Below are 27,153 nucleotides of genomic sequence, written 5' to 3' on the forward strand. Positions count from 1 at the left end.
AACTGCCATAACTAGATCCTGTATCTTAACAGCCCAGCTGTAGATTTTACAATTCACCCATAAAGGCTTGCCTAGAGAATGGTTAACCTTTAATTCTAGTTTGAGACACAAGAAGTTCTAAAACCAGTTATACAGTACTTAAGTTTGTATTACACTGAGCAGTTCCATGAGGCATTAACTAAGTATCACTTTATCAAGTGCTTATGCTGTATGTTCATGTTTGCTCAGTGACTGCCAGACTTCTATATCTCCCAGAGTACAAGACTCTAATCTGTCCCCCATGCACCAGGTTTTAAGAGGCAGAGTGTTTTGGTAGAGTTTAGTTTATTTAAAAAGTACACATTCTCATGTCAAAGCAACAGATACTATTTACACAAGTTAGAAATACATAGTATTTCCATTTTATAGACGTGACCAAATTCAGTCTGTAATACCTTGTTTAGGTAGTATACAGCTATTTCCATTGCTACATATTACCAGTTAAAACCCATTGTGAACTTTTAAAGCTTCCACAAGACTTGTAACTTTTATCTGAGGTAAACTTTGGCAGTATATTCTTCCAACAGTCATTTAGCAATTAAGATAGGAAGCCACGTGCACACTCGCCACTCAAGTTTGCCAAGCCGTTTTCACAGACTTCTAGCTTTCTCTGCAGATGAATCTGTGGCATTCTCCCTAGAATCACATGAGACCTGTGAAGGCAACTCTTCAGAATCACAATCTACATCACCCTCAGAATCACTCTCTTCATCCTCCTGCTCAAATTCCTCCAAGTCTAGATTTTTCAGTGACTCAAGGCCATCAGGTGCCTGCCCAGTTAGTCTCTAAAAGATACAAGAGAGAATTCTTAAGGATGTGTTAAGTTGTGTTTCTATAAGGATGCACTTTTATTTCCATAGAAAATATTGATACTAAGTTTAGAGTGCGGAGTCTAAATGGATTCAGTTTTACTGATCAGTCACGTATTAACCTTATCACTTGATGGCTTAGCTATGTGTCTGAGTGACAAAAACCCTGCCTACTAAAAAGCAGAAGCTCTCACCCCAAAAATGCAGTCTACAATTGCAAGTTGCATCTGGCTTGCTGATATTAAGGTCTTCCAGATTTTCCAGGCAGCTGAGGCAAAGTATTTTAACCAAGAGATGAACTTTTTGATAATGTACTGTTTGGGATTAAGTTTATTACTATACCACATTAATATTGTTTCCTTAGTTCCACACAATATAATGCAGTGACAAAAGTAAAGTTTATGATGTCAGCTTTACAAATAGTTTAACAAGCTGCCAAGCCAGAAGCAAAAAGCTCAGTACTGACCTGTTGGTTCTTGGTCCTAGAGGAGCAAATTGCAGAGTTTTGAAGATTTAAGTAACCCTTTACCAGACATTATAACAGCCAGCTTTAGAGCATTCAAGAGTCAGCTAACATCTGAAGTTGGGCCCCATTTAGACAAACTTAAGTATTGCATTATGAATAACTGCAACCTTCACTATTCACATCAGTTCAGAGCAAAGCTTTTCCTTTATCCCTCTTACAGTAGTTCTGGGGGTGGTCTTATAATCTTATAGGACAATAAATGTGGAAGGAATAAATCTATGTACAAGAAATGTTATAACAAGAGTTGAATTATCCAACTGGAGAAGCACCACTGTGCATATACTTCAGTCTCAGGGCTTGTCTATACACAAATTAGACCAGTTAAAAATCAGTGCAAAACCCTGTGCGAGCACCTATCTTGATTTAAACTTGGCTTATCAGTTTTGCTTGTCCCTGTAAGCTTACAAGTACAGGCTATACGGATATACAAATGTCCACATTGGGTCTCCACTGGTAGGACCTCTTTAGTTATGTCAGTGCAAACATTTAGACCAGGCCTTTGAAAGAATTCATCAAGATTCCTAGGTTGAAGTCCTCAATCTTACTCAGCACAAATACCTTTTTTAGGGGTACTTCCAACTTCAGAGTCCCCATCAGATAGTCACTATCTAACTCATCTGTCACCCAATTTCATATTGGAAGCACTCCAGCCAAGAGTCTGAAGATGCTTCAATCACCCACAGTTTACCTTCCAAGAGCCACAGCACCTGGCTGAACAATTACTGTTACAATCTGGCCCTGACCAGAAGGACAGGGAGTGTGTTGAAAGCGGACCCAATCCTGGGCCCTGGTATGCTTCTAATCCTCTCTAGGTCTGGGGGGTTGACCCACAGATTCTAGCTAAGGCACACTGGCACAGACCTTGTCCGAGAGCCCCTTCTTGGGTTGTGGGTCTGGGGAGTCCAACTACCTTAGTCCATAAAACCAGTGCCTCAAGCCTTCTGAGCCCCCTGTTGCTTAAACAGGCTCCCCTAGAGTTCTACCTTGTTGTAAGTAATTCTGGCTCCTGGTTTAATCCCTTTGGTGACAAAGTGGCAGAAGGCAAGGAACAAGATTTTCAGAAGAATTTAACCAGTCACTTTATCATTTAGAAAAAAAGCCCCAGAGAACTCTGAAAGGCAAGAAGTCCTGAGACACCCCCAGGCTGATCTCATCATTGGGTGTGTGAGATCTTGTCTGCCTTTTAGGCAGAGTCCCTTCCTGCCTTCTCTTCAGCCCATTCTGCCTACATGTGGTGGTGGATACCACCCTTCAATGCAGTGTCTTACTCCAGGTACGTGTCCAGGCTGAGAAACTTCATCTCCTTCCTTACAATCAGAAGGGTCATTGTTATACAGATTGGACAAGCTGATAAGACAAAGTTGATTTCCCTAGATTGCTTACATTGTGATTGCTTCTAAGTCACTCACTCACCTAGGTGTCCAGCACTTGCAGCATAGTAAACTGACCTTATGATCAGGTACTTTCTATACAGAATACAAAAATGTACTCAAAACAGAAGTCATGATTTGATACCTGTGATGTGACAGTGGAATGTGTAGCACTATGGATTGAAAACCAGTCATGTGAGTTTACCTCAATCATGTTTGTCATGTACTGCACATGTTCTGCAAGTAATACCAGCTCATCATTTTCTTCTTTTAGACGGGCAATTTCACCATCTTTCTGTTCAATTTCTTTGTGCAGCTAGAAAAAAAAAGATGAAGTTTTATATAGGGACTAGCCAAGAGAAAAAGTGAAAAGGTATTTAACCTGATGAACTACCTTTTCATTTTCCTGAAGCACTTCATACAGTGCCTTCCTCCTCTCTTCAGCCACTTCCTTCCAATACCGAGAGGGAGGATTTTCTGTAGGAAGAGTTTAATATGAAAAAAATCTCTCGTGTATCTCTTATGTAAATAAGCCTGGAATTCAAGCCGATTAAAATATAGAGTAAATTTAAATATAAGAGTTCCATATGTTTTGATTATTTGTCATTTCAATATTCTACAACCCATTCTGACCTGCTAAAACCACCGAAGTGGTTAACAAATGAGCTTTTAGTAACTTGAGACATTTGATTTGGCATCTGGGTCAAATTCAAGGTTATACTAATTTGCTTGACATAAGAACATTTTCTGAAGCCGCTTCAATAAGTGTCACAAGATGCACTGCAGAATGGTCCCAACTGCAAGACATATTGAACATAGCCACTTCTGCAATGAGTAGCAGCAGAATAGGCTCGCTAGAAGTAGCAGAGGCTGACCACTTCCAAGACACCAATCACATAACTTGAACCCAGATATTTTCCTCTCATCTGTTTTAGAATAATATTTAAAAAAAAATGGGGTCAGGCTTGGTTGGCAAGTGGTAATATGGCCTGAATTGTGACAGCATGCTAAACTAAAGTACAATTCCCAAAGTTGAAATGCTCTTGAGCCTCACATACTGCTGGCCAAGTCACCTTAAGTGACAGTGTAAAGCTTTTAAACTTTGCATAGATCTGTGTGAATGATGCTTAAGAGGATGTGATCATTAAAATGATTAAGTGTTGCTACCTAATGTTGGCAAGGGCCAATTTAACAATTCTAAGCCCATTATACCTCTACCCCGATATAATTCTGTCCTCGGGAGCCAAAAAAAATCTTACCTCATTATAGGTGAAACTGCGTTATATTGAATTTGCTTTGATCCACCGGAGCGCGCAACCCCACCTCCCCGGAGCTCTGCTTTACCGCGTTATATCTGAATTTGTGTTATATCAGGTCGTGTTATATCGGGGTAGAGGTGTACTTGCTTTTAGTAGCATACCAAAATTAAGTAGTAGGTATTGAGATATACACATGAAGTTTCCAGCAATGGCATATTGTTTGAAGTATATATATATTGAAGTATTTATATTCTTAAAATAAGAAAACATACTTTTTACCATGAGATCAAAAGCTTGAGTGACTTTCAGATTTTCATTTTTCTGTTCTGGGTCCACAACCTCAGCTTTGCAGGTCTTTGCAATTAGCTGATCACTCCAAAGTTTCCTTTTGATTGAACATTTAGCAGGCTGTAATACAATAAGTTTGTTTTTCTGAGATGCTATTTCTCCTTGACATTTTACATGTCTTCATACGCTTGCAAACTCATCTGAACTATACTAACTGCAACAGATGGAGTTTCTCCTTAACTGAATATATGGAGCTATATCTATCTCATAGAACTGGAAGGGACCCCGAAGGGTCATTGAGTCCAGCCCCCTGCCTTCACTAGCAGGACCAATTTTGCCCCAGATCCCTAAGTGGCCCCCTCAAGGATTGAACTCACAACCCTGCGTTTAGCAGGCCAATGCTCAACCACTGAGCTATCCCTCCCCCAAACTTCTGTACCTCTAAGCAACAGGTAATCTGTATTTCAAGTGTGGCACAACTTCTTGCCAACAAGAAAAACTTAACTCACAAAACATTTTCGCAGCCCTCGGACAGCTTTCTTGCACTAGCAGTATAGGTCTGATGACCAAGAATTTCTTCTCAAGTGCTTTCAAAGTATTTGAAATATTTATGCTAGATTTACTATTCAACAAAGCTAAATGATGTACCTTAAACTGTATAGTAATTACTTGTTAGTTAATGGATATCATATGCAATTTATGACCTGATTATAGTACTTTAGCCCTTCTACATTAAACATGATAGCATTTAGTTACTGTTACAGATTGTGTTGTAGAGCAGTAGTTCTCAAACTTTTCTACTGGTGACCCCTTTCACATAGCAAGCCTCTGAGTGAGACCTCCCCTTAAATATATAAAAACATGTTTTTAATTTATAACACTATTATAAATGCTAGAGGCAAAGAGGTGTTTGGGGTGGAGGCTGACAGCTCACAACCCCCCATGTAATAGCCTCGTGACCCCTTGAGGGGTCCCAACCCCCAGTTTGAGAACCCCTGTTGTAGAGTTATTACATCTTAGTACTTACTTCATTTACCCTGCCAACAAGGCAACCTGCTGCTGAAGGCTGAATCATTTTAAGAGTCCGTCTTGGGGCTGAGTTTGCATTGTCTGTGAAGTACTTCTTGAAAAGAGAAAGTTTTAATACAAATCAGTTAAACTCCTGGATGGAGTAGGGTAATTTATGAAATTTCTCATGCCACATTAAGGTAGTGGATTGAAAATTTAATCCATTTGTCTTTCCTACAGACAGGATTAACAAGCTTTGTTTTAATCTAGTTTAGGGTTTATTACACTACAATTACAATATAGTTTGTATTTATAGCAAAGCTGGATCTTAACTGTTTTATAAAATGCTGAAGACCTGCGTAAGCCTTATCTTGGTTAAGACACTGTCTCATTTACACTACAAAGGAGAACTATTTTAAACAGGTCAGGTAGCAGCTGTGTTCTAACTGGATTCCCAATTCAGCTATTATAGTGCAAGTGTTCTGTTTAAACTCGCAAATTATACTAGCCATTCACCACAGATGAATGCTTCTGTTCTTTGACAACTGTTTTGAGATATTAGAGTGATACTTTTTTGGGTCAAGGTGATTTCACCAGTTTAAACTGGAAAACATGCACAGGTAATTATGTAAGGTTCATTTTTTACTATCTATATGTAAATTGTTCTTAAAGGGCTGTATGCATTTAACAGAAGTTCTGCTTCAACCATTCATCAAGAGGTGTCTAGAATTTCCTTGCTTGGGGCATAACACGCTGATCCAGGAAGGCTATTGTTTTGTGGAACAGCATATTTATCACCTTTCCTTGTCCTATGTCAATACCTATTTCCTGCATTAAAGCTTTTTAAACCATTAGTTACACTGCCACCATGGGACAGTAAACAATGGTAGACAATCAAACAGGGATAGCAAGAACACAATACCATACAAGCGTGAGAAAGTTACTGATTCACACTGTACTTCACATGACAAGAGTTCACCTTTCCCACGGTAAAATTTCTGCCACCAATTATCTTGGTGTTGAACTATGAGGACAAATGCCAACTACTGTGGGAACCAGCATTACAGATACTATTTGCAACTACTGAAGACTATGATTGGTCAATGTTCCCCTGGCAAAATGCAGTTATTACTATGCCAGGTGCTTACGTTAACCCATTGTTCTTCATATTTGAGATAACCAGTGAAGCATCCACAAAAGTGAGTCAGCCAGACACTCTAAAATAAGATCATGGCCATATGCTCACTAAGATGAGCCCAAGAATAAATGTTTAGTCATGGACATGTCTGATCATTTTCACTAAAACTGACTTTAAGGGTACAGGATTAGTCTTCACACCCTACAACACTGAGAAATTTTAAAGTTCCTGTAAGTTTCTTTGCGAAGGACAGGGATGACAAGAATACAGATCTTGCACTATGCAGAATGAGGAACATAGGATTAAGTGCCACTCAACATCATACCCACATTACTTCTAGGTGACTTTTACCCCCATGTCTTCCCCCAGACTGAGTCATCCAGGACTTCACCCAGCACACCAGATAAAGTCAAGACTGCTACAGGCTCTTAGGGAAGTCTTATACTTGTTCTGAACTGTCCAGAATTTGGATACTCCCTGGATTACACGGATATTGTATTAGGTACATCACTGATCTACTCTTATATTAAGAGTAAAAAGTCTCTAAATAAAACTATTTGTTTTAGATTTGGATTTAAGACGGACTACATACTGGGCAAATTTGAAAAAAGGATTAGAACAATGTTACTGGTAGTAGGGTACTAACAGCACAGCATATTCCATTCCCTACTAAAGCCAAGCACGATGTGAAGACAGCCCTTTCCTCTGGGCTGGACATTGACCTTGGAAGGTCATCTGAAATCCCCACTCGGTTTAAAGAGGTCACAAAAATAACCCAACAACTTCCTATCTTAGGCACCGCATTTTGAGTTTTACATGCTCTAGAGTTTCCAATGTGGGGAATTTTTTGAAGATTAGTATTATGGCTGTTCTACTCACAAGTCAGACATTTAATAACTTGGTCCCCCTTGTGCATTTAGCAACAATTTTATATGCACAGCATATTTGAATTAGCTATGGTATACATCCAAAAATACTACCTGAAGACTAAAGCAATGGTCAAGTGCCCAACTTCATGTGTTACGTCTTATTCTAATGATTTTTTCCCCAGCATGAAAATAAGAGCATTGCTTCAGAAAACTGCAAAACAGATTTTTTTTAAATAAGGATCTTAGTTTAGAGGGATCAAACTTAAAATGAGTTAATTTCATAATGTAAGTAGTCTCATATGGAACTGATTCTAAAGCCCCCTATTTCTTGTGGTTTATTTTCTTTGCTGTTTAAGACCCATGCCAATAGGGGAAGCCAGCTACAGGGCTGGGAAATGCAGACTTGGAAGAGTTCTCTAATCATCAGTTATACTATTTTATGTATTATTGCATGATAAAAACCTGTAAAACTAGTATAATTAGCTTTATATTGACTGGGTGGTATAGGGAACTGGCAACGAGATACAAAGCCAGTAGGTCACCAACTCAAGTGTGATCCAGGTTAGTAGCATTTGAAATTTGCCATATACAAACATGTGCCTGGAACTAAGCGCACATACTTAAAAGATCATTGAAGCACTGGGAGAAAACTCAGTGCAGGCCAAGCTGTTTGTAATTCTTTATCCCCAGGGTGGCATATTTTCAGTGTCTTTGTGAACTATGTATCTGCTCTGCAAAAAAAAAAAAAACAGAAGGACTGAGTCTCCAGAGCATCAATCTGACATCTTTCATGATAAGAAAGTCACATGATCTCTTTTTAGTTAGCATTATAAGATGGTGTGGATACAAAGAACTGAGCTACATCTGGAGTGATTACAGATAACAGCGCAAAGTCTGTCATTACAATCTGATCTATTTATTTTTACTTTCATATAACACTTTAAAGACTTGAGTAATGCCAAGTCAGGTTACAAACCTTTATAGTTCCTGAGGCTTTTCCTGCATCCAATTTCTGCTTCATACTGAAATTCATCTGACTACAAAGCTGTGTTTTATACCAATGGAGACAAAGACACAGAAAAGCAAATTTATTAGTCACAGCAGAAAGCACAAGTCTGTCAGAACAAGCCAGTCATGGGCTCCCACCTTCCCCAGCTCAGCTCCATGAGCCCGTCGCAGCCTAGTCTCTTGTAATGGGCAAAACGGTACGTGCCGCTGGCACGTTTAAGCAGCCTGCTGCCCCCCTTCCGCCCATTCACACCACGGAGGGGCTCCTCGGGGCAGGCGCATGGACCCTACCCCCCAAACCCGCTTGTGAGACGGGCCGCGGAGGCTGTTGTGCGGGGACGGCAGCCCCCAAGCGCTCCGAGCCCGGAGGACCCGCCCGCTGCTCGTCTCCAAAACCGGGCCGCGGGCTCCAGGGCAGGAGCCAGACAAGAGCCCTTGGACATGCGGCGCCCCCGCCGAGGCTCCGCAAGCCGCCAGGCACAAGCAGCGGAAAGCCCCGTACAACACCCCCCGCCCCCGCGGGACCGCGACCCACCTGCCGCCCCCCCGTGGCAAGGTTACGTCCCCGGCCAGGCCCCCGAGGACAGGGGCTGACGTGCCCCTTGGCCTCTTGCCCCGGCTTCAGCCCCTCCATCCCGGCGCGCCCCAACCCCAACCACCAGGCCAGCCCCGCCGCAGGGCGCGAGCCCGCGCCAACCGCCAACCCCGCGAGACCGCCCGGAAAACGCCGAGCCCCCTCCCCAAACCTGGCGAGAGAAACCCGCCAAAACCCGAACACTCAGCCAGTCCCGCAGCAGAGCGCGAGCCTCTCCACCCCCAATCGCGCGAGAGCGCCCTGAAGACGCTGAGCCTCCCCCTGCCCTCGCGTTCCTCTCCCCCTCCACCCCCCGCGGAACCCTGCACCGCCAACGCCCAGCAGGGGACCCAGGGGACCCAGACTCACCCGACTCCTCTCCCGCGCGTGCCTCACCCTGCAGCCGTCCTGCCGCGCGCTGCCAGGAAGCACAACAGAGCAGTCAGTAGCTCCGCGCGGGCCTATAAATAGCCACCAACTCCGGTCACGTGTCCTCGCGTGACCAGCTTTCCTCCCGTGAAGCCCCGCGCGGCGCAGGGGGTGGGGTCAGTGAAACAGTACGTCCTCCCGCCGCCTCCCCACCCCCCAATCCCAAATCGTATCCTGTTCCTCCTTCCCCGCCTATCCCGGCCCAGCAGGCCCTGCGCGTCAGTGCTACGCCCCGCCCGCGGGAGGAGACGGAGGGGGCGGAGCGCTGTTGGGGGGCGGGGCAGTGGGCGGGAGAAGGGGGACAGGAGAGGGGAGTGTTGCCAACTTTCTACTGGCACGAAACCTGAACACCCTGGTCCTGTCCCTCTTCTGAGGCCCCGCCCCCTCTCACTCCATCCCCCTCCCTCTCGCTCATTTTCCCCACCCTCACTCACTTGCTCATTTTCAGGGAGCTGGCTCATGGGGCTGGGATGGGGGCAGGGGTGAAAGTAACTTAAATCGCTTACCCGTACGCACGGCTGCCAGGCCTTTGGGCAAGGGGGGGGCTTAGCTCTTGGCCCCCAGAAGAGTCAGGGCCCATGGCACTGGAACAATTTTTAGGGTGGGGGTCCTGAGCTGCCCCTTCCCCCTATCTGCGCCCCTCACCACCCCAGGCTGGGACCACAGCGGGGGCAGCTCCGGAGCCTCCCTGCTGGTGGCAACAGAGCCCCAGGTGGCAGCGGGGGCCAGGGTAGGTCGGGGGCAAATGGGGCTTCTTCTCCAAGGGGCAGGTATTACATTATTGCCAGTTTCGGGCGATCAACAACCATAAGCCAGCCCTCCTCCCTGCTCCCCGCCACCACAATCACAGGTTGTTGTTTTTATCTGTCCTTTGACTTTTGCACTCCCAGATCCCATTGTGTGTATTTATTTCTCTTTTTCACATAGGAATTAGATACAGTGCTCCTGTCAGCTAATTTCTAAACGTTATTAGCTGCAAAAAAAAACCTAGCGTTTCCAGGTGCCTAAGTAGCCCCTGGCTGGAATAACGGTTAAAGTTGCCCCCCACCAAAATCTCGGGGTGTGTGTGAGAGAGAGAGAATTTGTGTTACCCACTCTCCCAAATGTGTTCAGTAAGGTCATTTTGATCACCTGCGGCTAGAGCTCTTAACCCCCTCTGCTCATGTCATACCCAGGAATGACTCCTGTCTTCCCAATCCATTCTCCCCTCTCATTAGTTCCATCCTCTTACAGGCTGATTAACCTTTTGTGGGCTCGGCGCCAAACATATTTGCGGGCCCCCATGGGTGCAATGGGCCTAGGGTGACCAGACAACAAGTGTGAAAAATCAGGACAGGGGGTGGGGGGTAATAGGAGCCTATATAAGAAAAAGCCCCAAATATCGGGACTGTCCCTACAAAATCGGGACATCTGGTCACCCTAAATGGGCCATACTGGGGGGGTCGGTTTCCAGAGCGAGAGTCCAGCAGTGGGCAGTGGGGCATGGTGCCCCGCTCTGCCCAGCAAAGTGCGAGAGCACTGTTTACAAACCGGCAGCCACGAGATGCACACTGGCCAGCCTGACCCTGCCCTTTGGGGGCAGGCCCACGCTATGTGCCATGATGCCCCCTTGCCCCCCTCCAGTCCTCTATGCCCAGCGCTCCCCCCGCCCAGAGACCGCACCACCACAACTGCACAGCGCCCTGCACACCACCACCCCCTGCCCAGCGTGCCCACAGGGCCCCAGACAGAACCTCCACTGACCAGCACCCCTTATACCCCCAGCACCACAACTGCACAGTGCCCCACAAAGACCCCCCCCCACTACCCAGCATCCCAGCTCACAAAGACTTCCCCCATCCCTCCCCTGCCAGCACCCCTCCCACAGACCCTTCACTGCCCAGCACCCCAAAACAAACAAACCTCCCCTACCCTTCACTGACCAGCACCCCCCCAAAACCATCCAGAGACCCACTCCCCCATGCCCTGCCTCACACACCACACTCATCGGCCTCACTAGGAGGTGACTGTGTCTGCCAGACCAAGCCGGCAGAGTGTCCTGGGTGAGTTGGGCAGTGCTCCGGCCCATTGGGAGCAGCAGCACGACCAGCCAGGAGTTCCAATTGCCTGGCGGGGCGGAGGGCATGCTGCCCCCAACCCCACTGGCTGAGACCAGCCCAGCCTCTGCAGCGATACCAGGCAGCTTCGCCCAGGGAGGCGGGTGAGGCCCCACAGGTGGCAGGCAGTAGCTGGAGCTGTTCTGGGGAGCGGGGCAGAGCCCTAAGATGCGACCCCCTGAGAGCCCATCTGGCCCAGCCACACCCACAGGCACCGCAGCCAGCAGTCCTGCCCAGCCCACATGGCAGAGCTCGGCTGCTGGGCACACAGCAAGGCCCAGGAGCTAAACTCCCCCGGGCGAGGGGCCAGACCTGGCCATGTGGATGGGTTAGATGGGTACGTAATGGGCCCCTTCCCAGTGTGGACCTGGCACCATTAGCACCATTGTAAACCCAGTACTGCCCACCTAATTACCCATCAAAGCCCAGTTTAGTGCCCTTAGCCTCACCTGTGCTCCTCCTGGGGTTTGTGAGTCCCGGCGTGCCTTCAGCAGTGGCGGGACTGAAGTCCCAAGTCCCAGTGGGGTTGAAGCCCCGAGTCCCAGCATGCCTCCCGCTTGCGTCGGGACTCAAGGCTTGAACCCTTTGCGGGAGGCTTCAGTCCTGGCACGCCTCCCGCAGAGCTGAAGCCCTGATTCCAGGTGGGCCTGAAGCCCTGAGTCCCATGAACATAAGAATGGCCCTACTGGGTCAGACCAAAGGTCCATCTAGCTCAGTATCCTGTCTTCCGACAGTGGTCAGTGCCAGGTGCCCCAGAGGGAATGAACAGAACAGGTAATCATCAAGTGATCCATCCCCTGTCGCTGATTCCCAGCTTCTGGCATGAGTCCTGGGGCACCTCCGGTAGGGCTGAAGCTCCGAGTCCCGGCGCACCTTCTGCTCGCACCAGGATTCGAGGCTTCAGCGCTGCCTAAGGCGTGCCGGGACTTAAGGCTTCAGACCCATGGGGGGCTTCAGTCCTGGTGCGCCTCCTGTGGGGCTGAAGCCCCAATTCCAGGTGGGGCTGAAGCCCCAAGTCCTGGTGTGAGTCTCAGCGGGACTGAAGCCACGAGTCCCAGCACACCTCCAGCGGGGCTGAACCCTGAGTCCCAGTGCAAGTGGGAGGCGCACCGCAACTCATGGTTTCATCCCCACTGGAGGCGCGCTGGGTCTCGTGGCTTCAGCCCTGCTGTGGGGGCATCAATCAGTCCCTGCGTGCCTCCCGTGGGGCTGAAGCCACAAGTTCCAGCATGCCCCACGGTCCGTTGAGAAGCCTCTGGGGGTCCGGATGGACTGCAGGCTTCCTATTGACTACCCCTGGGCGACACCAACCCCCGAGCCCTCTGAGTGTCTGCCTGCAGTGTCCTGCTCCTCATCCACTGGACACTCACAGAATTCCCAGGTCCTCTACTCCCAAAGGATCAGTTCACCACAGCTCACCTGTTATGCTGTAGAACACAGCTTCACTTAACACCAAGCACTTAGATTTGTTTGTAGAGAAAGCAAGAATATGTCTATTCAATAAAGAATAGATTCAAATGATAGCAAGCACAAATGTTGGAAACAAAGGGTTACATATAAAATAAAATCATAACATGCTTTCTAGGCCTTGGCTACACTCGCGGATTCACAGCGCTGCCGCGGGAGCGTGCAGCGCTGCAGGCGCTGATTACACTGGCGCTTTACAGCGCTGCACTCGCTGCGCTCAGGGGGGGTGTTTTTTCACACCCCTGAGCGCAGCAAGTGCAGCGCTGTGAATTGCCAGTGTAGCCAAGGCCCTAGAGCCTTACCTTAACTAACAAGACATTGTTATCTATGGAGAAACAGCTCAACCAAAATCCTTCCAGGCTTGGCTGTGATGGTATACTTCACAGTGAACACCTGTTTACAGTCTGAGTAAAATGCTAATCAAGTGATTGAAAAGTCACACTTTCTGGAGCTGTGATCTTCCACTCAAGAGACAAATCAGGCTGTCCTCTTGCCTTCCAGTGTAAAGATGCAGAGGGTCTGTCCCTACAAGTATAGTCCAAAAACCATCATCTTCACTTGCAAACATGATAATCCCTGTTGCTTGTGTTTTCCTTTCTGGAATGTCTCCTGGAGACTTTGCAATTACTTGATTAGCACTTTACTCAGACTGTAAATAGGCATTCATTGTGAAGTATACAATACTCAAGTTACATGTAGCCAGACAGATAAATAAACATCTTTTGCCTGAAAGAAACCAGCTCCTCACATTTTTGGTGACCAGCCCCAAATCCCCAGATTTTAAGAACATAATTTTCAGCATATATACATAACTCCTTACATATAATTCATGCATGCAATTCACAATGATTATGAGGACCAGTGTGACACAGCCTTTCCGTAGAGACCTTACGTGGTACTCTTTGGTGAACTAGTATGTAGATACCAGATCCAGGGGATCCCTGTAATCCTTATGAACCCTTCTGCCCTTTGCAAGTCGGCACCAGGAGGTCCCTGGGTCACAGTAACCTTCTTTCCTTCTTCTAATTATTAGTAAATTCCTCTTTCTTCTCCTCCTGAAGTATTGTCCTGTGTTTTGTCTTGTGTTAGACTTGTCTTATTTGGATCCATTAGGGTATGTCTACACTGGCAGAGATACAGCACTGGCAGTTACAGCGCTGCTCAGAGAGCACTGAAGGAAAACCGCTGTTCTGTGTTCACACTGTCAGCTGCCTGCGCAATATCGTGTTCACACTTGCGGCACTTGCAGTGGTATTCGGAGCGGTGCACTCTGGGCAGCTATCCCACAGAGTATCTCTTCCTCTTTTGCTGCTAAGAGTTGTGGGAAGGCGGAGGGGGTCGTGGGGCATCCTGGGTCCCGTCCCAATGACCCGTGATGCATTGCTTCACATCCCAGCAATCTCTGTGCTTCCATCTGCATTTGGGGCCATCTTTCAATTGTTTGTGTACTGCGTGCTCTGCTCTGCCTCTTTGGTCTGCAGGAATGGATCCCGCACTGTTGACCAATATGCTGCTCGCTCTGACTAACACGTCACAAGTAGCAGTAGAGTTATTCCTTAAACTATAAAGGCAAGAGGAGTTGTTTGACTTTGATCTCACCAGGCATAATAGCTACGATACGAGATTGTCTGTGGCACCCACAGAGGTGCTGACCACAGTGGAACGCTGCTTTTGAGCTTGGGAAACAAGCACTGAGTGGTGGGATCACATTGTCATGTACGTCTGGGATGATGAGCAGTGGCTGCAGAACTTTCGGGTGAGGAAAGCCACATTCATGGGACTCTGTGATGAGCTCTCCCCAGCCCTGCAGTGCAAGGACACGAGAATGAAAGCTGCCCTGTTGCTGTAGAAGCATGTGGCACTGTGGAAGCTGGCTACACCAGACTGCTACCGATTGTCGCTAACCTGTTCGGAGTGGGAAAGTCGACCATTGGACTCATGTTGACGGAAGTGTACAGGGCCATTAATCTCATCCTGCATGACATTGTGGATGGCTTTGCACAAATAGGCTTCCCTAACTGCGGAGGGGTGATAGATGGCACTCATATTCCAATTCCGGCACCAGATCACCTAACCACCGAGTACATTAATCGCAAGGGGTATTTCTCTATGGTTCTCCAGGTGCTTGTGGATCACTGTGGGCGTTTCACGAACATTAACGCAGGCTGGTCCAGAAAAGTGCATGATGCATGCATCTTTCAGAACACTGGCCTGTTCAGGAAGCTGCAAGCAGGGACTTTCTTCACGGATCAGAAGATCACCAGAGGGGAAGATGAAATGCCCATTGTGATCCTGGGAGACCCTGCCTACCCCTTAATGCCCTGGCTTATGAAGCCATACATGGGGCACCTTGACAGCAGGAAGGAGCAGTTCAGCAACAGGCTGAGCAAGTGCAGAATGACTGTTGAGTGTGCTTTTGGACATTTAAAGGCCCGCTGGTCAGGGGTGGCTCCAGGCACCAGCGCAGCAAGCGCGTGCCTGGGGCGGCAAGCCGCGGGGGGCGGCGTGCTGGTCGCCGTGAGGGCGGCAGTCAGGCCACCTTTGGCAGCATGCCTGCGGGAGGTCCGCAGGTCCCGTGGCTTCGGCAGGAATTCGATGGCGGGTACGCTGAAGGTGCGGGACCGGTAGATCACCCGCAGAAACACCACCGAATCCACGTGACCAGTGGACCGCCCGCAGGCATGCCGCCGAAGGCTGCCTGACTGCCGTGCTTGGGGCAGCAAAAAACATAAAGCCGCCCCTGCTGCTGGTGCTGCCTATTTGGGAGGCTGGACCTGGCTGATGACAATATTCCTATGTGTAAGCGGGGGAATGGTCCCGCTATTGTGGGGAACTTTCCTGGCTTCTGCACTACCCCGGTGAAGTGGGCTAGCGAAAGGATCTGAGTCCTCCCTCCCACTTCCTTTACCCAGAGGCCTCCCTGCCCTTGAGGACTCCCCTTCCACTCTCCTGTCTGGCAGAGTCCTCGTAAACCCCGACAAGGCTGGGCCCAGGATTCCTGGGGGGCTTGACCCCCAACCCTGCTGTGGTCACCTAGGACAGGGGCTAGGGTGTCCCCACTCCGGGGTACTCTCTTTGCACTGGGCACCTCCCTGACCCACTGATCATTTTATACAATTTAAAGCAAATACAAGTTATTTAATTAACAATTACTTTTAAAAAAGAATAAGGAAAAATGGAAAAGGTTAAAGGAAACACATCACCCTGCTCTGAGGCAGGGAATATCACAAGCAGTGTCTCTGGAACGTCAGGGCAGTTCACAGTCTGTTCCTTGTAGGTCCCGGGCCTCCTTCTCAGGCCCTGGCTGTGCTGCAGGGACGCTGTGGGTTGGACACTTGCTCTGGCGGTGGCCACATGCTCTCAGGCTCTAGGTGGCAGGACCCTTCTTCCCAGCGTCGCCCCCGCCCTGTCAGGGTTACGATCCCCCTCCAAGTCTGGCCTGCAAGGCCTCTTGGCTGAGGTATCTCCCTGCGCTGGGCCCACTGCCAGGGTCCCCCTCACTCTCCCCAGCTGCTCACCGCACCCAGCTCCGGACTGCTCCAGCCCCAGCTCCAGCTCCACTCTGCCTCAGCACGGCTGCTGCTGCTGCTCTGCCTCCAGCTCCCTGGGCTGCTTCTCTGGCCTCTCTGGCTCTGGTTGCTACAGCTCTGCCCCCAGGACAGGTCTGCTCTGCAGGCTGCTTCTGTAACTCTGCTTTGGGGCTGCAGCTCTGCTCCCAGCAACTTAGCTCAGGCCCCTGCTCTCTCCTGGCTGTGCTCTGGCTTTGGGGCTGCAGCTCTGCTCCCAGCTCAGGATCTGCTCTCCCTGGGCTTTGTCTCTGGCTCTGTGGCTGCGCCTCTGGCCCCTCTGGATCTGGCACGGTTCTGCTCTCCAGCTCAGCTTGGGCCCCTGCTTTCTCCTTAGCTCGGCCCCACTCAGTCTGATCCAGGTAATTCCAGCTCACACGGAGGACGGGACCCCCCTCGCCTCCTGATTCTCTGATTAGCCTGCCCGCCCTGTCAATCAGGCTGATCTGGAGCATTGGCCTCTCCCCATTGTTCCTGGGGACTGTCAGTCTCAGGCTCCTGATTTGCCATCGACCCTTCCCCTTTTAGTGCTGGGAGCTAGCCAACCAAAACACCCCCACTGAATGTTAGTAAGGGGGCAACAGTCCCCTTACATATGCTTATAGCCGCATGCTGTACACGCCATAATATTTGTGAAGAGAAGGGTGAAAGCTTCACTCAGGGCTGGACCGCTGAGGCTCAGCGCCTGGAGGCTGAATTTGAACAGCCAGAGACCAGAGCTATTAGAGGGGCACAGCGTGGGGCCATAAGGATCAGGGATGCCTTGAAGCAGCAATTTGAAGCTGAAAGCCACTAGTATTTGTTGCTATGCCTGGGAGTGCAGTGCTTGTAATGCTAGGAGGTGATTGTGATTGGTGCAGATGATGCACTACAAAGCTTTAAAAAAATTGCCTGTTGCTTTGCAGGGCTCTGTTTGCTTTCAATTAATGGAATAAAGATTGCTTTCAAACCAACACAATTATTTTATTAAAAAACAACAACTGGAGGAGAGAGACAAACAAAAAAATACATCAGCACTGAGGGGGATGGGGGAAGGTCCCAGGAGGAGGTGGGGTTCCAGGACGGTTAAAGATTCGTGTATGTCCAGGTATCATATCCAACCTTCTCCTTTGGAGTACAGTGCAGCGGGTACTGTACTTCAGCAGGGCTAAACTGCAGAGGGGCGGGTGTTGAGTGCAGTGAGTACTGGGAGTCTGCAGGGCTGGACTGTGACGGGGGAGGAGTGGAATGCAGCCGGTACAGACTGGAGCCAGGAGGTTGATAAGAGTGTGTTGGCCGTGTGTGTGGGGCGCCTGGGAAAGAGTTTTGCGACAGCGGCTGCAGAGGAGGGTGGGCGCGGAGCTGCTCGGTTTGCAGTGCTAGTAGCGCCTGGAGCGTGTCCGCTTGGCGCTCCATAACGTTTAAGAGCCGCTCCGTGGCTTCATTCTGGCGCACCGCGTTCTCCTTTTGGTCCCTCTTCTCGCTGTCCCACCACTGCTTCAGTTCTTGTTTTTCGGCCGTGCAGTTCATCATGACCTCACGCTGAAAGTCCTCTTCAGTTCTTCGTGGCCGCTTTCTAATTCTGCGCAGCCATTCAGCCGGCGATAACAAAGAGAGAGGCTAGGCTCCCAAGATCATATCTGTGAAGCCAAAATGCAATATTTTACAAAAGCAGTATTGTTTGCAACACACAGACCACTGATTTAAAACACAGCCATTATTCACAGACCTGTCACTAACTGACTGACCCAAGGCAAACACACAGGAGCCACAATACCCCCAGTAACCTCAGGGGCAGGGGAAATCAGTGTTCCAGACTTGTACTGTACACTGGGCACGTGGCTCTTGGGGAGAGCCAGCACTGTAGGGGGGCCTTATAATCATTCCTGTCCCCACATTTTCCACAGGCTGTGTTCATTATGGAAAATGTCTCGCTGCTGAAGGTGAGCAGGGAATCAAGGGAGAGTCTTCTCCAAGACTGTGGCTTCTGCCCTGGCACTTATGCAGCTCACCTGTGTGCCACAATGGTCCTCTTCCCCCCACCCCCCAGTGACAGCTGAATGGCATGGGAAAGTTACCCTTAATGGGGCATGAAACAAAGCAGCTCTGCCAAAGAACCTGCAGCAGTGGATTGCACAGTATCTCCATGAGAGTTTCATGGAGATCTCTGAGGCAGATTCCCGTGAAGTGAGGGAATCAATCAACAGCCTGTTCTGCCGCTCAGACTAGGCATGTGGTGGTATGCCCATCATACAAACACAAGCCTGCTTTCTGCAACCCTCCTGCTCCCAACAACTCACTTCAGCGATCCCCAAATCAAAGCCACTTACCAGGGGCCTCCTCTCCTATTTGCACTTCGCCAAGATCTGACAGCTGTGACTGGCTAGCCTCCTCCGGGGTAGAGAAGAGCTCCTGTCTGCATGCATATCGGACCTCTGCATCCCCCTCCCCTTCCACATTCTCATCCAAGATTTCCTTCTCCTGGCACGCTCGACTGGTACACGAGGCACCGAAGTATCCACAGTGGCCTTTGCAGTGGAGATGGGGGAGCCACCAAGTATCGTGTCCAGCTCTTTGTAGAACCAGCAGCTCGTGGTCGCAGCTCCTGGGCGGCAGTTTGCCTCCCGCACCTTGTGGTAGGCATTCCGCAGCTCCTTCACTTTGACCCTGCATTGCAGTGTGTCTCGGTCATGGCCCCTTTCTGTCATGCATCATGAAATCTGTCCTTAGGTATAATTCCTATGGCTGGAGCGCAACTGGGATTGGACAGCCTCCTCTCCTTAAATGCTAAAGTTAAGTACATGTATAAGTCTTTGCAGGATTAGGGCCTTAGTTTGTATACTTCTTGTGGCAGGTAATGCGTGGTTATCTGTAATACACGTGTACATTTATAGCACTATATAAATATTTTCTAACAATCATATAAAATTGCAGTGTATGTGTTTTCTTTCAAACGCATCTTAGCTGATGATTGCACTTACTTCTATAAAGCTGTGTTTGCATTTATAAAAAGAATTAAAGTGTCAGGGGAAATTTATCTCTGAAAAATGGCATAACTGCTTTTGGAAATGTTGATAATTAGAATGGGCTGATGTAGTGAAAGAAGGCTGTGATTTGATAAACTCAAGTTTTGTTTATTTATCCTTTTAATCTGTCCCTTGTTTTAGGTATGCTATCCCTGGGGATAACAATGGAGCCACTCCTTCCATTTAACCAGTTGAAGAACTTTTGCTATTGTGTACCCTTATGCTTCAGTGTGAGTTTTCTTTCTCTTCAGTTTCTTCAGTCTGAAGGATTTGTAAAGAATCCCTTCACCAGATCTTTTCCTTCTGTCAGAAGCTAACTGATAGGGTTTATTCGTGGAGACCATTGTAATTGCACCAGAAATCACACTGAAAGGTTTTAGGTTGCATAATTATAACTTAGCCCACTGAGCACAAAAATTTAGTTTAAAAAATAGATGTTGTGACCTTTTTTACATTAATTTAAACAATTTTCAGTCTCAATACTAGCTGTATTTCTCTTTCCAAGTTCAGTGTGTCATACTGGTTTCAGTTTGTTTGTTTCACAGAGAATGAAAATCTGAATGTCATGAATAGCTATGACCATTTGCCCTTCTGTAGAATCTGAATAAATACACAGAGGTTTCCCATTGAGCTCATCCAGTTTGTTTGATTGTGTAGTGCCAGAGAGAATGCATTTACTTTTTAGGGTTTTTTATAATGTGTGGCAAATGATAAATGTTCTAATCTATTTTACAGGACATGACAATAGAAGCAGTTAGTTAGGGGTCTGGATGGATCAGGGGATTTTTAATACATGATTTATATTAATTTCTAGGGCTCCCATGTTGCAACTATCTCTGTGTGGGCAGACCCCTGCACCTGTGTGAAATTTCATGGGTCTTTCTATGTGGAGCTCATTGCAGAGTTGAGACCCAGATCTCTGTATCTAATTAGCTCGGGTAGGTAGTGACCAAAAGTCATTTCCATCTGACAGCTTTTTGTGGCCTATATATCAGAGGTTCCCACACTGTGGTCTGGGCAGCACTCACTTGTGGTCCATAGAGAACTGCCTGGCCAGATGGTGCTAAGGATCCTCCTCATTTCCAGCTGCGGAATCAAATATAGATAAAAATATCTTAAATACTTTCCTGATATTAATTGTTCATGTAAGCAGTTGCTGTAAAACTCCCAGTGTTGTTATGGGAGAGTGAATTGGAGGGTAGGATGGTTGAAGAGACTAGATCCTGTCACTGTGCAGCACCACTAAGGCCTGGTCTACACTATGACTTTAATTCGGATTTAGCAGCGTTAAATCGAATTAACCCTGCACCCGTCCACACAACGGAGCCATTTATTTCAAAATAAAGGGCTCTTAAAATCGATTTCTGTACTCCACCCCGACGAGCGGAGTAGCGCCAAAATCGATTTTGTCATTTCGAATTAGGGTTAGTGTGGCCGCAATTCGATGGTATTGGCCTCCGGGAGCTGTCCCAGAGTGCACCATTGTGACCGCTCTGGACAGCAATCTGAACTCGCATGCACTGGCCAGGTAGACAGGAAAAGCCCCAGGAAAATTTGAATTTCATTTCCTGTTTGCCCAGCGTGGAGAGCACAGGTGACCACAGATAGCTCAGCTCATCAGCACAGGTAACCATGCAGGCTGATAATCGAAAAAGAGCACCAGCATGGACCGTACGGGAGGTACTGGATCTGATCGCTATATGGGGAGAGGATTCAGTGCTAGCAGAACTTCGTTCGAAAAGACGAAATGCCAAAACTTTTGAAAAAATCTCCAAGGGCATGATGGAGAGAGGCCACAATAGGGACTCAGATCAGTGCCGCGTGAAAGTCAAGGAGCTCAGACAAGCCTATCAAAAAACAAAGGAGGCAAACGGTCGCTCTGGGTCAGAGCCGCGGACATGCCGCTTCTACGCCGAGCTGCATGCAATTCTAGGGGGGGCCGCCACCACTACCCCACCTGTGACCGTGGATTCCGGGTCGGGGATAGTCTCATCAGCTACACCTGAGGATTCTGCGGATGGGGAAGAGGAGGAGGAGGAGGAGGACGAGGTTGCAGAGAGCACCCAGCACTCCGTTCTCCCCAACAGCCAGGATCTTTTTCTCAGCCTGACTGAAGTACCCTCCTAACCCTCCCAAGCCAGTATCCAAGACCATGACCCCATGGAAGGGACCTCAGGTGAGTTTACCTTTTAAAATATAAAACTTGTTTTAAAAGCAAGCGTTTTTTAATGATTACTTTGCCCTGAGGACTTGGGATGCATTCGCGGCCAGTACAGCTACTGGAAAAGTCTGTTAACGTGTCTGGGGATGGAGCGGAAATCCTCCAGGGACATCTCCATGAAGCTCTCCTGGAGGTACTCCAAAAGCCTTGCCACAAGGTTTCTGGGCAGTGCAGCCTTATTCCGTCCTCCATGGTAGGACACTTGACCACGCCATGCTTGCAGCAAGTAATCTGGTATCATTGCCTGACAAAGCCTGGCAGCGTATGGTCCCGGTGTTTGCTGGCATTCAAGCAACATCCGTTCTTTATCTTGCTGTGTAATCCTCAGGAGAGTGATATCGCTCATGGTAACCTGGTTGAAATACGGGAACTTAATTAAGGGGACAGAGGTGGCCATTCCTACTGGGCTGTTTGCCTGTGGCTGAAAAGAAATCCTTCCCTGCAGTTAGCCAAGCACAGGGGGGGGAATTGGCCCTGAGCTTTTGGCTAGCAGGGATCTTCCCTGTTACCAGCCACGCGGTCGGGGGAGGGGTACATTGATCATCCCAGAGAATTCATGGCGGGAGGGAGGTGGCGGGGGGGTTAGTTTGGTTTCTGAAGGGATCTTCCCTGATACCTGCCACGCAGTGGGGGGAGGGATAAAGCGATCATCCCAGAGAATTGGATGGGGGGGGGGTTAGTTTGTTTTCTGCTGCTGAAGGTTAACAGGAAAACCGCAGCAGTCAACAGGCTTTGCTTGGTAGGTGGGAAAGGAGGGCGCAGAAGCCGAAAGACAATGGCTTACCATGGCTGCCTGCAAGCTGAATTCTGTTGCCCGGACCTGCGTCTGTGATCTCTAACACCAAAGCCACAGGCACTCAATATTAAGATGGAAAATGCGACCTTGTACTGAAATCACATGTGCTATGTAATGTGAACAGTGTTTTTCACCATGAAAGAGTATAAGCATTGTTCTGTAAAATGTATCATTTTAAAAACTTCTCTCCTTTTTTTCAACCCTCCCTCCAGCAGCTGCAAATTTTTCAAGTCTCCCTCCTCCATCCCGAAGGCTATCTCAGATAAGGCAGCATAGAAAGAGGACGCGAGACGACATGTTCACGGAAATAATGGAATGCACCCGCAATGAAAGAGCTCATTTGAATGAGTGGAAGGACACTGTATCTAAATTTAGGAAAGATGCCAGTGAACGTGAGGTCATGAGGGACGCTCGAGATGAGAGGTGGCAGGCTGCAACGCTGGGGCTGCTGCGTGAGCAAACGGACATGCTCCGGTGTCTGGTGGAGCTTCAGGAACGGCAGCAGGATGACAGAGTGCCGCTGCAGCCACTGTATAACCTCCCTCCCCCCTCACCATGTTCCATATCCTCCTCACCCAGACGTGTAAGAACGCGGGCGGGGGGGGGGAGGCTCCGTGCACCCTCCCACTCCACCCCAGTGGACAGCCCAACCAAAAGGCTGTCATTATATTGAATTTGTTCAGTGGCCTTTTACTTCCCTCCTATCCTCCTCCCAAACCTCACCCAGATTACCTTCTTGGTTCTCTCCCTATGTTTATAATCACTTAATAAAGAATACATGATTTTTAAACGATAGTGACTTTATTTCCTTTGAAAGAAAGCTGGGGGAACGGGGAGGGTGGGTTCCTTACAGAGAATGAATGAGTCAATAAAGGGGGCGGGTTTTCATGAAGGGAGAAACAAACAGAAATTTCACACTGTAGCCTGGCCAGTCATTAAACTGGTTTTCAAAGCTTCTCTGATGCACAGCGCTTCCTGGTGTGCTCTTCTAATTGCCCTGGTGTCTGGCTGCGCGTAATCAGCAGCCAGGCGATTTGCCTCAGCCTCCCACCCTGCCATAAAGGTCTCCCCCTTACTTTCACAGAGATTGTGGAGCACACAGCAAGCAGAAATAACAATGGGGAGATTTCTTTGGCTGAGGTCAGAGCGAGTCAGTAGTGATCGCCAGCGACCTTTTAAACGGCCAAATGCACATTCTACCACCATTCTGCACTTGCTCAGCCTGTAGTTAAACAGCTCCTGACTCCTGTCCAGGCTGCCTGTGTATGGCTTCATGAGCCATGGCATTAAGGGGTAGGCTGGGTCTCCAAGAATAACTATTGGCATTTCAACATCCCCAACGGTTATTTTCTGGTCCGGGAAGTAAGTCCCTTGCTGCAGCCCTTTAAACAGAGTAGTGTTCCTGAAGACGCGAGCGTCATGAACCCTTCCCGGTCAGCCCGCGTTGATGTTGGTGAAACGTCCCTTGTGATCCACAAGTGCTTGCAGCACCATTGAAAAGTACCCCTTGCGGTTTATGTACTGGGTACCCTGGTGCTCCGGTGCCAAGATAGGGATGTGGGTTCCATCTATCACCCCACCACAGTTAGGGAATCCCATTGCAGCAAAGCCATCCACTATGACCTGCACATCTCCCAGAGTCACTAGCTTTTGTAGCAGCACCTCAGTGATTGCTTTGGCTACTTGCATCACAGCAGCCCCCACAGTAGATTTGCCCACTCCAAATTGATTCCCGACTGACCGGTAGCTGTCTGGCGTTGCAAGCTTCCACAGGGCTATTGCCACTCGCTTCTCAACTGTGAGGGCTGCTCTCATCTTGGTATTCTCGTGCTTCAGGGCAGGGGAAAGCAAGTCACAAAGTTCCAAGAAAGTGCCCTTACGCATGCGAAAGTTTCGCAGCCACTGGGAATCATCCCACACCTGCAACACTATGCGGTCCCACCAGTCTGTGCTTGTTTCCCGGGCCCAGAATCGGCGTTCCACGGCTATAACCTGCCCCATTAACAGCATGATCTCCAAAGCACCGGGTCCCGCGGTTCGATAGAATTCCATGTCCATATCCTCATCACTCTCGTTGCCACGCTGCTGTAGCCTGCTCCTCGCCGCCTCGTTTTCCAGGTTCTTGTTCAGCATAAACTGTACGATAAGGCGCAAGGTATTTACAATGTTCATGACTGCTGTCTTGAGCTGAGCGGGCTCCATGCTTGCCGTGGTATGGCGTCTGCACTGTTCACCCAGGAAAAAGGCGCGAAACGGTTGTCTGCCGTTGCTTCCTGGAGAGGGGGGAGGATATACCCAGAACCACCCGCGATAATGTTTTTGGCCCCATCAGGCATTGGGATCTCAACCCAGAATTCCAATGGGCAGAGGAGACTGCGGGAACTATGGGATAGCTATGGGATAGCTACCCACAGTGCAACGCTCCAGAAATCGACGCTAGCCCCGGTACATGGATGCACACCGCCGAATTAATGTGCTTAGTGTGGCCGCATACATTCGACTTTATACAATCTGTTTTACAAATTCGAATTATATAAATTCGGATTAATCCCGTAGTGTAGACATACCCTAAGAGACATAGCCCTGTCATGCCCTTCCTGCCTCAGCCCCGCCCATATGCCAAAGCTTGCGAGGCAGACCTCAGCGGGGAAAGAAGGGGAGCCATAAGGTTGACTTCTCCAATCTCTGGACTGCACCAGTGGAATTTTCCCACAGCAGGAGGAACCAGGGTTTTTATAGCCCCTTCATGCTGCTCTGGCCCTTCTACCCAACATAAAGGGGCCAGAGTGGGGGTGAGAATCTTGGCCTATCTATCTAATAAGATGTGTTCCATGTTATAAAAAATGTTCAAGAAACCTTGGCCTATGTTAAATGAGTTGGTAGTCTCAGTCCATTTTCTAGTGGGCAGGTGTCCACACAGATCTGGCTTCAGATATAGAATTTGTTGGTGCTTCCCTACACTCCCCAGAAAGATCAAAAGAAAAAAGTTTGAGAACTTGGAGTAAGCAGGTGTAATTCCTAATAAAGACAATAGCAATTCTGAACTTTTACTCCAGGGCTGAATTTGTCCCTTAAGGTGTGACTGTAGCTGGGTAGGCATATCCATACCAGCTTTAATCTAGTTAGTGTGGTTGAAAATACAGTGAAGACACGGTGGCACAAGCTTCGAGTCCAAGTTCACCCAAAACCCTGGGTATGTACTAACGTTCCTAGCCTGCGCTGGGATCTGTGCTGCACATCTTCATAGCTACTTTTAGCTATGCTAGTGCGGATAAAACTAGTGTTGATATGTCTACCCGAGATGCAATTACACCTTCAATTTCAGTGTAGACATACCCTCAAGGTTAGATACTTTGTAAAAACTAGGCTTTAGCACCCTTTAGGAGTCCACTAGATGGCAGTGTAACATCAATTTGCTTAACATTTCAGTTCCTTTGGTCAGAGTATTATTTTATATTAGGTTCCTGTGCATTCAACAAACAACTTTGTAGTTTGTCTCTTTCCCTGTGTTATTTGTTTGTTTTTATAAGGTTGCAGTCTTATTAAAATATCCTCAAAGAAATTATCATCATCCATACACAATCTTCAAAGTAATTAGTCACAATGCATGCCAGTTTATCACGATCCCCATTGCTGTTAATTAACTCTCCCCTGAGCGTCCATGATAGCCTCCTCCTTGTTAAAATGAGAGATTTTTCTACAAGTATAGTGATCCCTCATGCTTCAATGGAGAAATATGAAAGGAGAAAGCTGAAAAGTGCCTTTCCCCTCCTAGATTTTTCTTTAGTTTAGAATTGTGTGAATCATTAAGCTGTCTCTTGGAACAGTGTTAGGGCCCACGTCCTCACATACAACGGATCTCTAACGTGCTGTTTTACTTTGAGAAAATCTATGTAAAAAAACCACAACAACTCTGTTCTCTCTGAGTATTCAGAGACATAGCTGCTGACTTCAGTGACTAACATAAATTTTTAGTCCGACATCCACAGAGACTTAGGCATTGCAGCACCTAACTTTTAGGTGCCTAGCAAATCATAGGGACAATACTGTGATCCACAAAGCCTGAGTTAAGTGCCTAGGATCCTATACAATGAATGAGGGATAGTTGCCTTAGATTGTGATCCACAAAGCCAGCACTCTAGTGGGGGAGCTGCCTAAGACAGCCAATGGGAGATGCCAGGAGAGACATATTAAGCCCTGCCCCTCTCACAGAGATAAGGCCTAAGACCAAGCTGCTGAGAGGTGCCTAGCTCTGTCTGAGATACATAGATGTTTGCAGGATCAGGGTCTTAAGTCTGACACGTGTACAAAAAGAGCCAGAGGAGATGGATTGCAGACACACCTTTCTGCTTCCCCCTCAGTACCTTAGAAATATCTTGTTTAAAATTAGTGCAATATTTGTCTTAATCTAAACAACTGAGACTAGGGGTAAAATTTTCAAAAGCACCTCAGTGACTTAGGAGCCTAAATTTTCCCCAGAACTACATTACTCTGACTCTTTCTATTCCATTAAATAGCCTATAACAAGAAATGTGTTTATGTTTGCTCTTTCCAATATGGCGGTTGCCCATGCTACCTGATTCTGCTTGCTTCTTAGAACAGACAAGTGAACATTGTTCCCCATCTTTGCTCTTCCCCTCCTGCTGAGATGGAAGCCCCTAAAGATGTGTATGCATATAAAGAAT

The 27,153-nt window shown here is 48.0% G+C and overlaps 1 protein-coding gene across 3 annotated transcripts; it reads right to left on the reverse strand.

The window, feature by feature from the left end:
* Positions 1–315: 315 nt before the first annotated feature.
* GMNN (geminin DNA replication inhibitor) lies at positions 316–9,364 on the reverse strand. 3 transcript variants are annotated; one of them, XM_065398834.1, is made up of 7 exons: positions 9,258–9,364; positions 8,283–8,351; positions 5,319–5,411; positions 4,276–4,411; positions 3,139–3,221; positions 2,950–3,060; positions 316–824 (listed from the first exon to the last, which is right to left on the reverse strand). In XM_065398834.1, exons 2-7 carry the CDS (start codon positions 8,337–8,339, stop codon positions 630–632), a joined length of 675 nt encoding a protein of 224 aa, XP_065254906.1. In that variant the 5' UTR covers positions 8,340–8,351; positions 9,258–9,364; the 3' UTR covers positions 316–629. The 3 variants fall into 3 exon arrangements, with proteins under 3 accessions (XP_065254906.1, XP_065254904.1, XP_065254905.1); XM_065398832.1 differs by having other exon boundaries at positions 5,319–5,414; XM_065398833.1 differs by having other exon boundaries at positions 5,319–5,414; positions 9,285–9,354.
* Between the last annotated feature and the right edge of the window lie 17,789 nt (positions 9,365–27,153).

This window comes from Emys orbicularis, chromosome 2 (assembly GCF_028017835.1).
Source record: "Emys orbicularis isolate rEmyOrb1 chromosome 2, rEmyOrb1.hap1, whole genome shotgun sequence".
Classification (NCBI taxonomy): domain Eukaryota; kingdom Metazoa; phylum Chordata; order Testudines; family Emydidae; genus Emys; species Emys orbicularis.

Bases quoted from the DNA above. Each gene is read 5' to 3' on its own strand.
- GMNN (XM_065398832.1), bottom strand. From the start codon at position 8,339: ATGAATTTCAGTATGAAGCAGAAATTGGATGCAGGAAAAGCCTCAGGA. The intron at 4,412-5,318 runs GTAAGTACTAAG...ATTGTATTACAG, and splicing joins TTGTTGGCAGGGTAAATGAA to CCTGCTAAATGTTCAATCAA. The intron at 825-2,949 runs GTAAACTCACAT...TGTATCTTTTAG, and splicing joins ACATGACAAACATGATTGAG to AGACTAACTGGGCAGGCACC.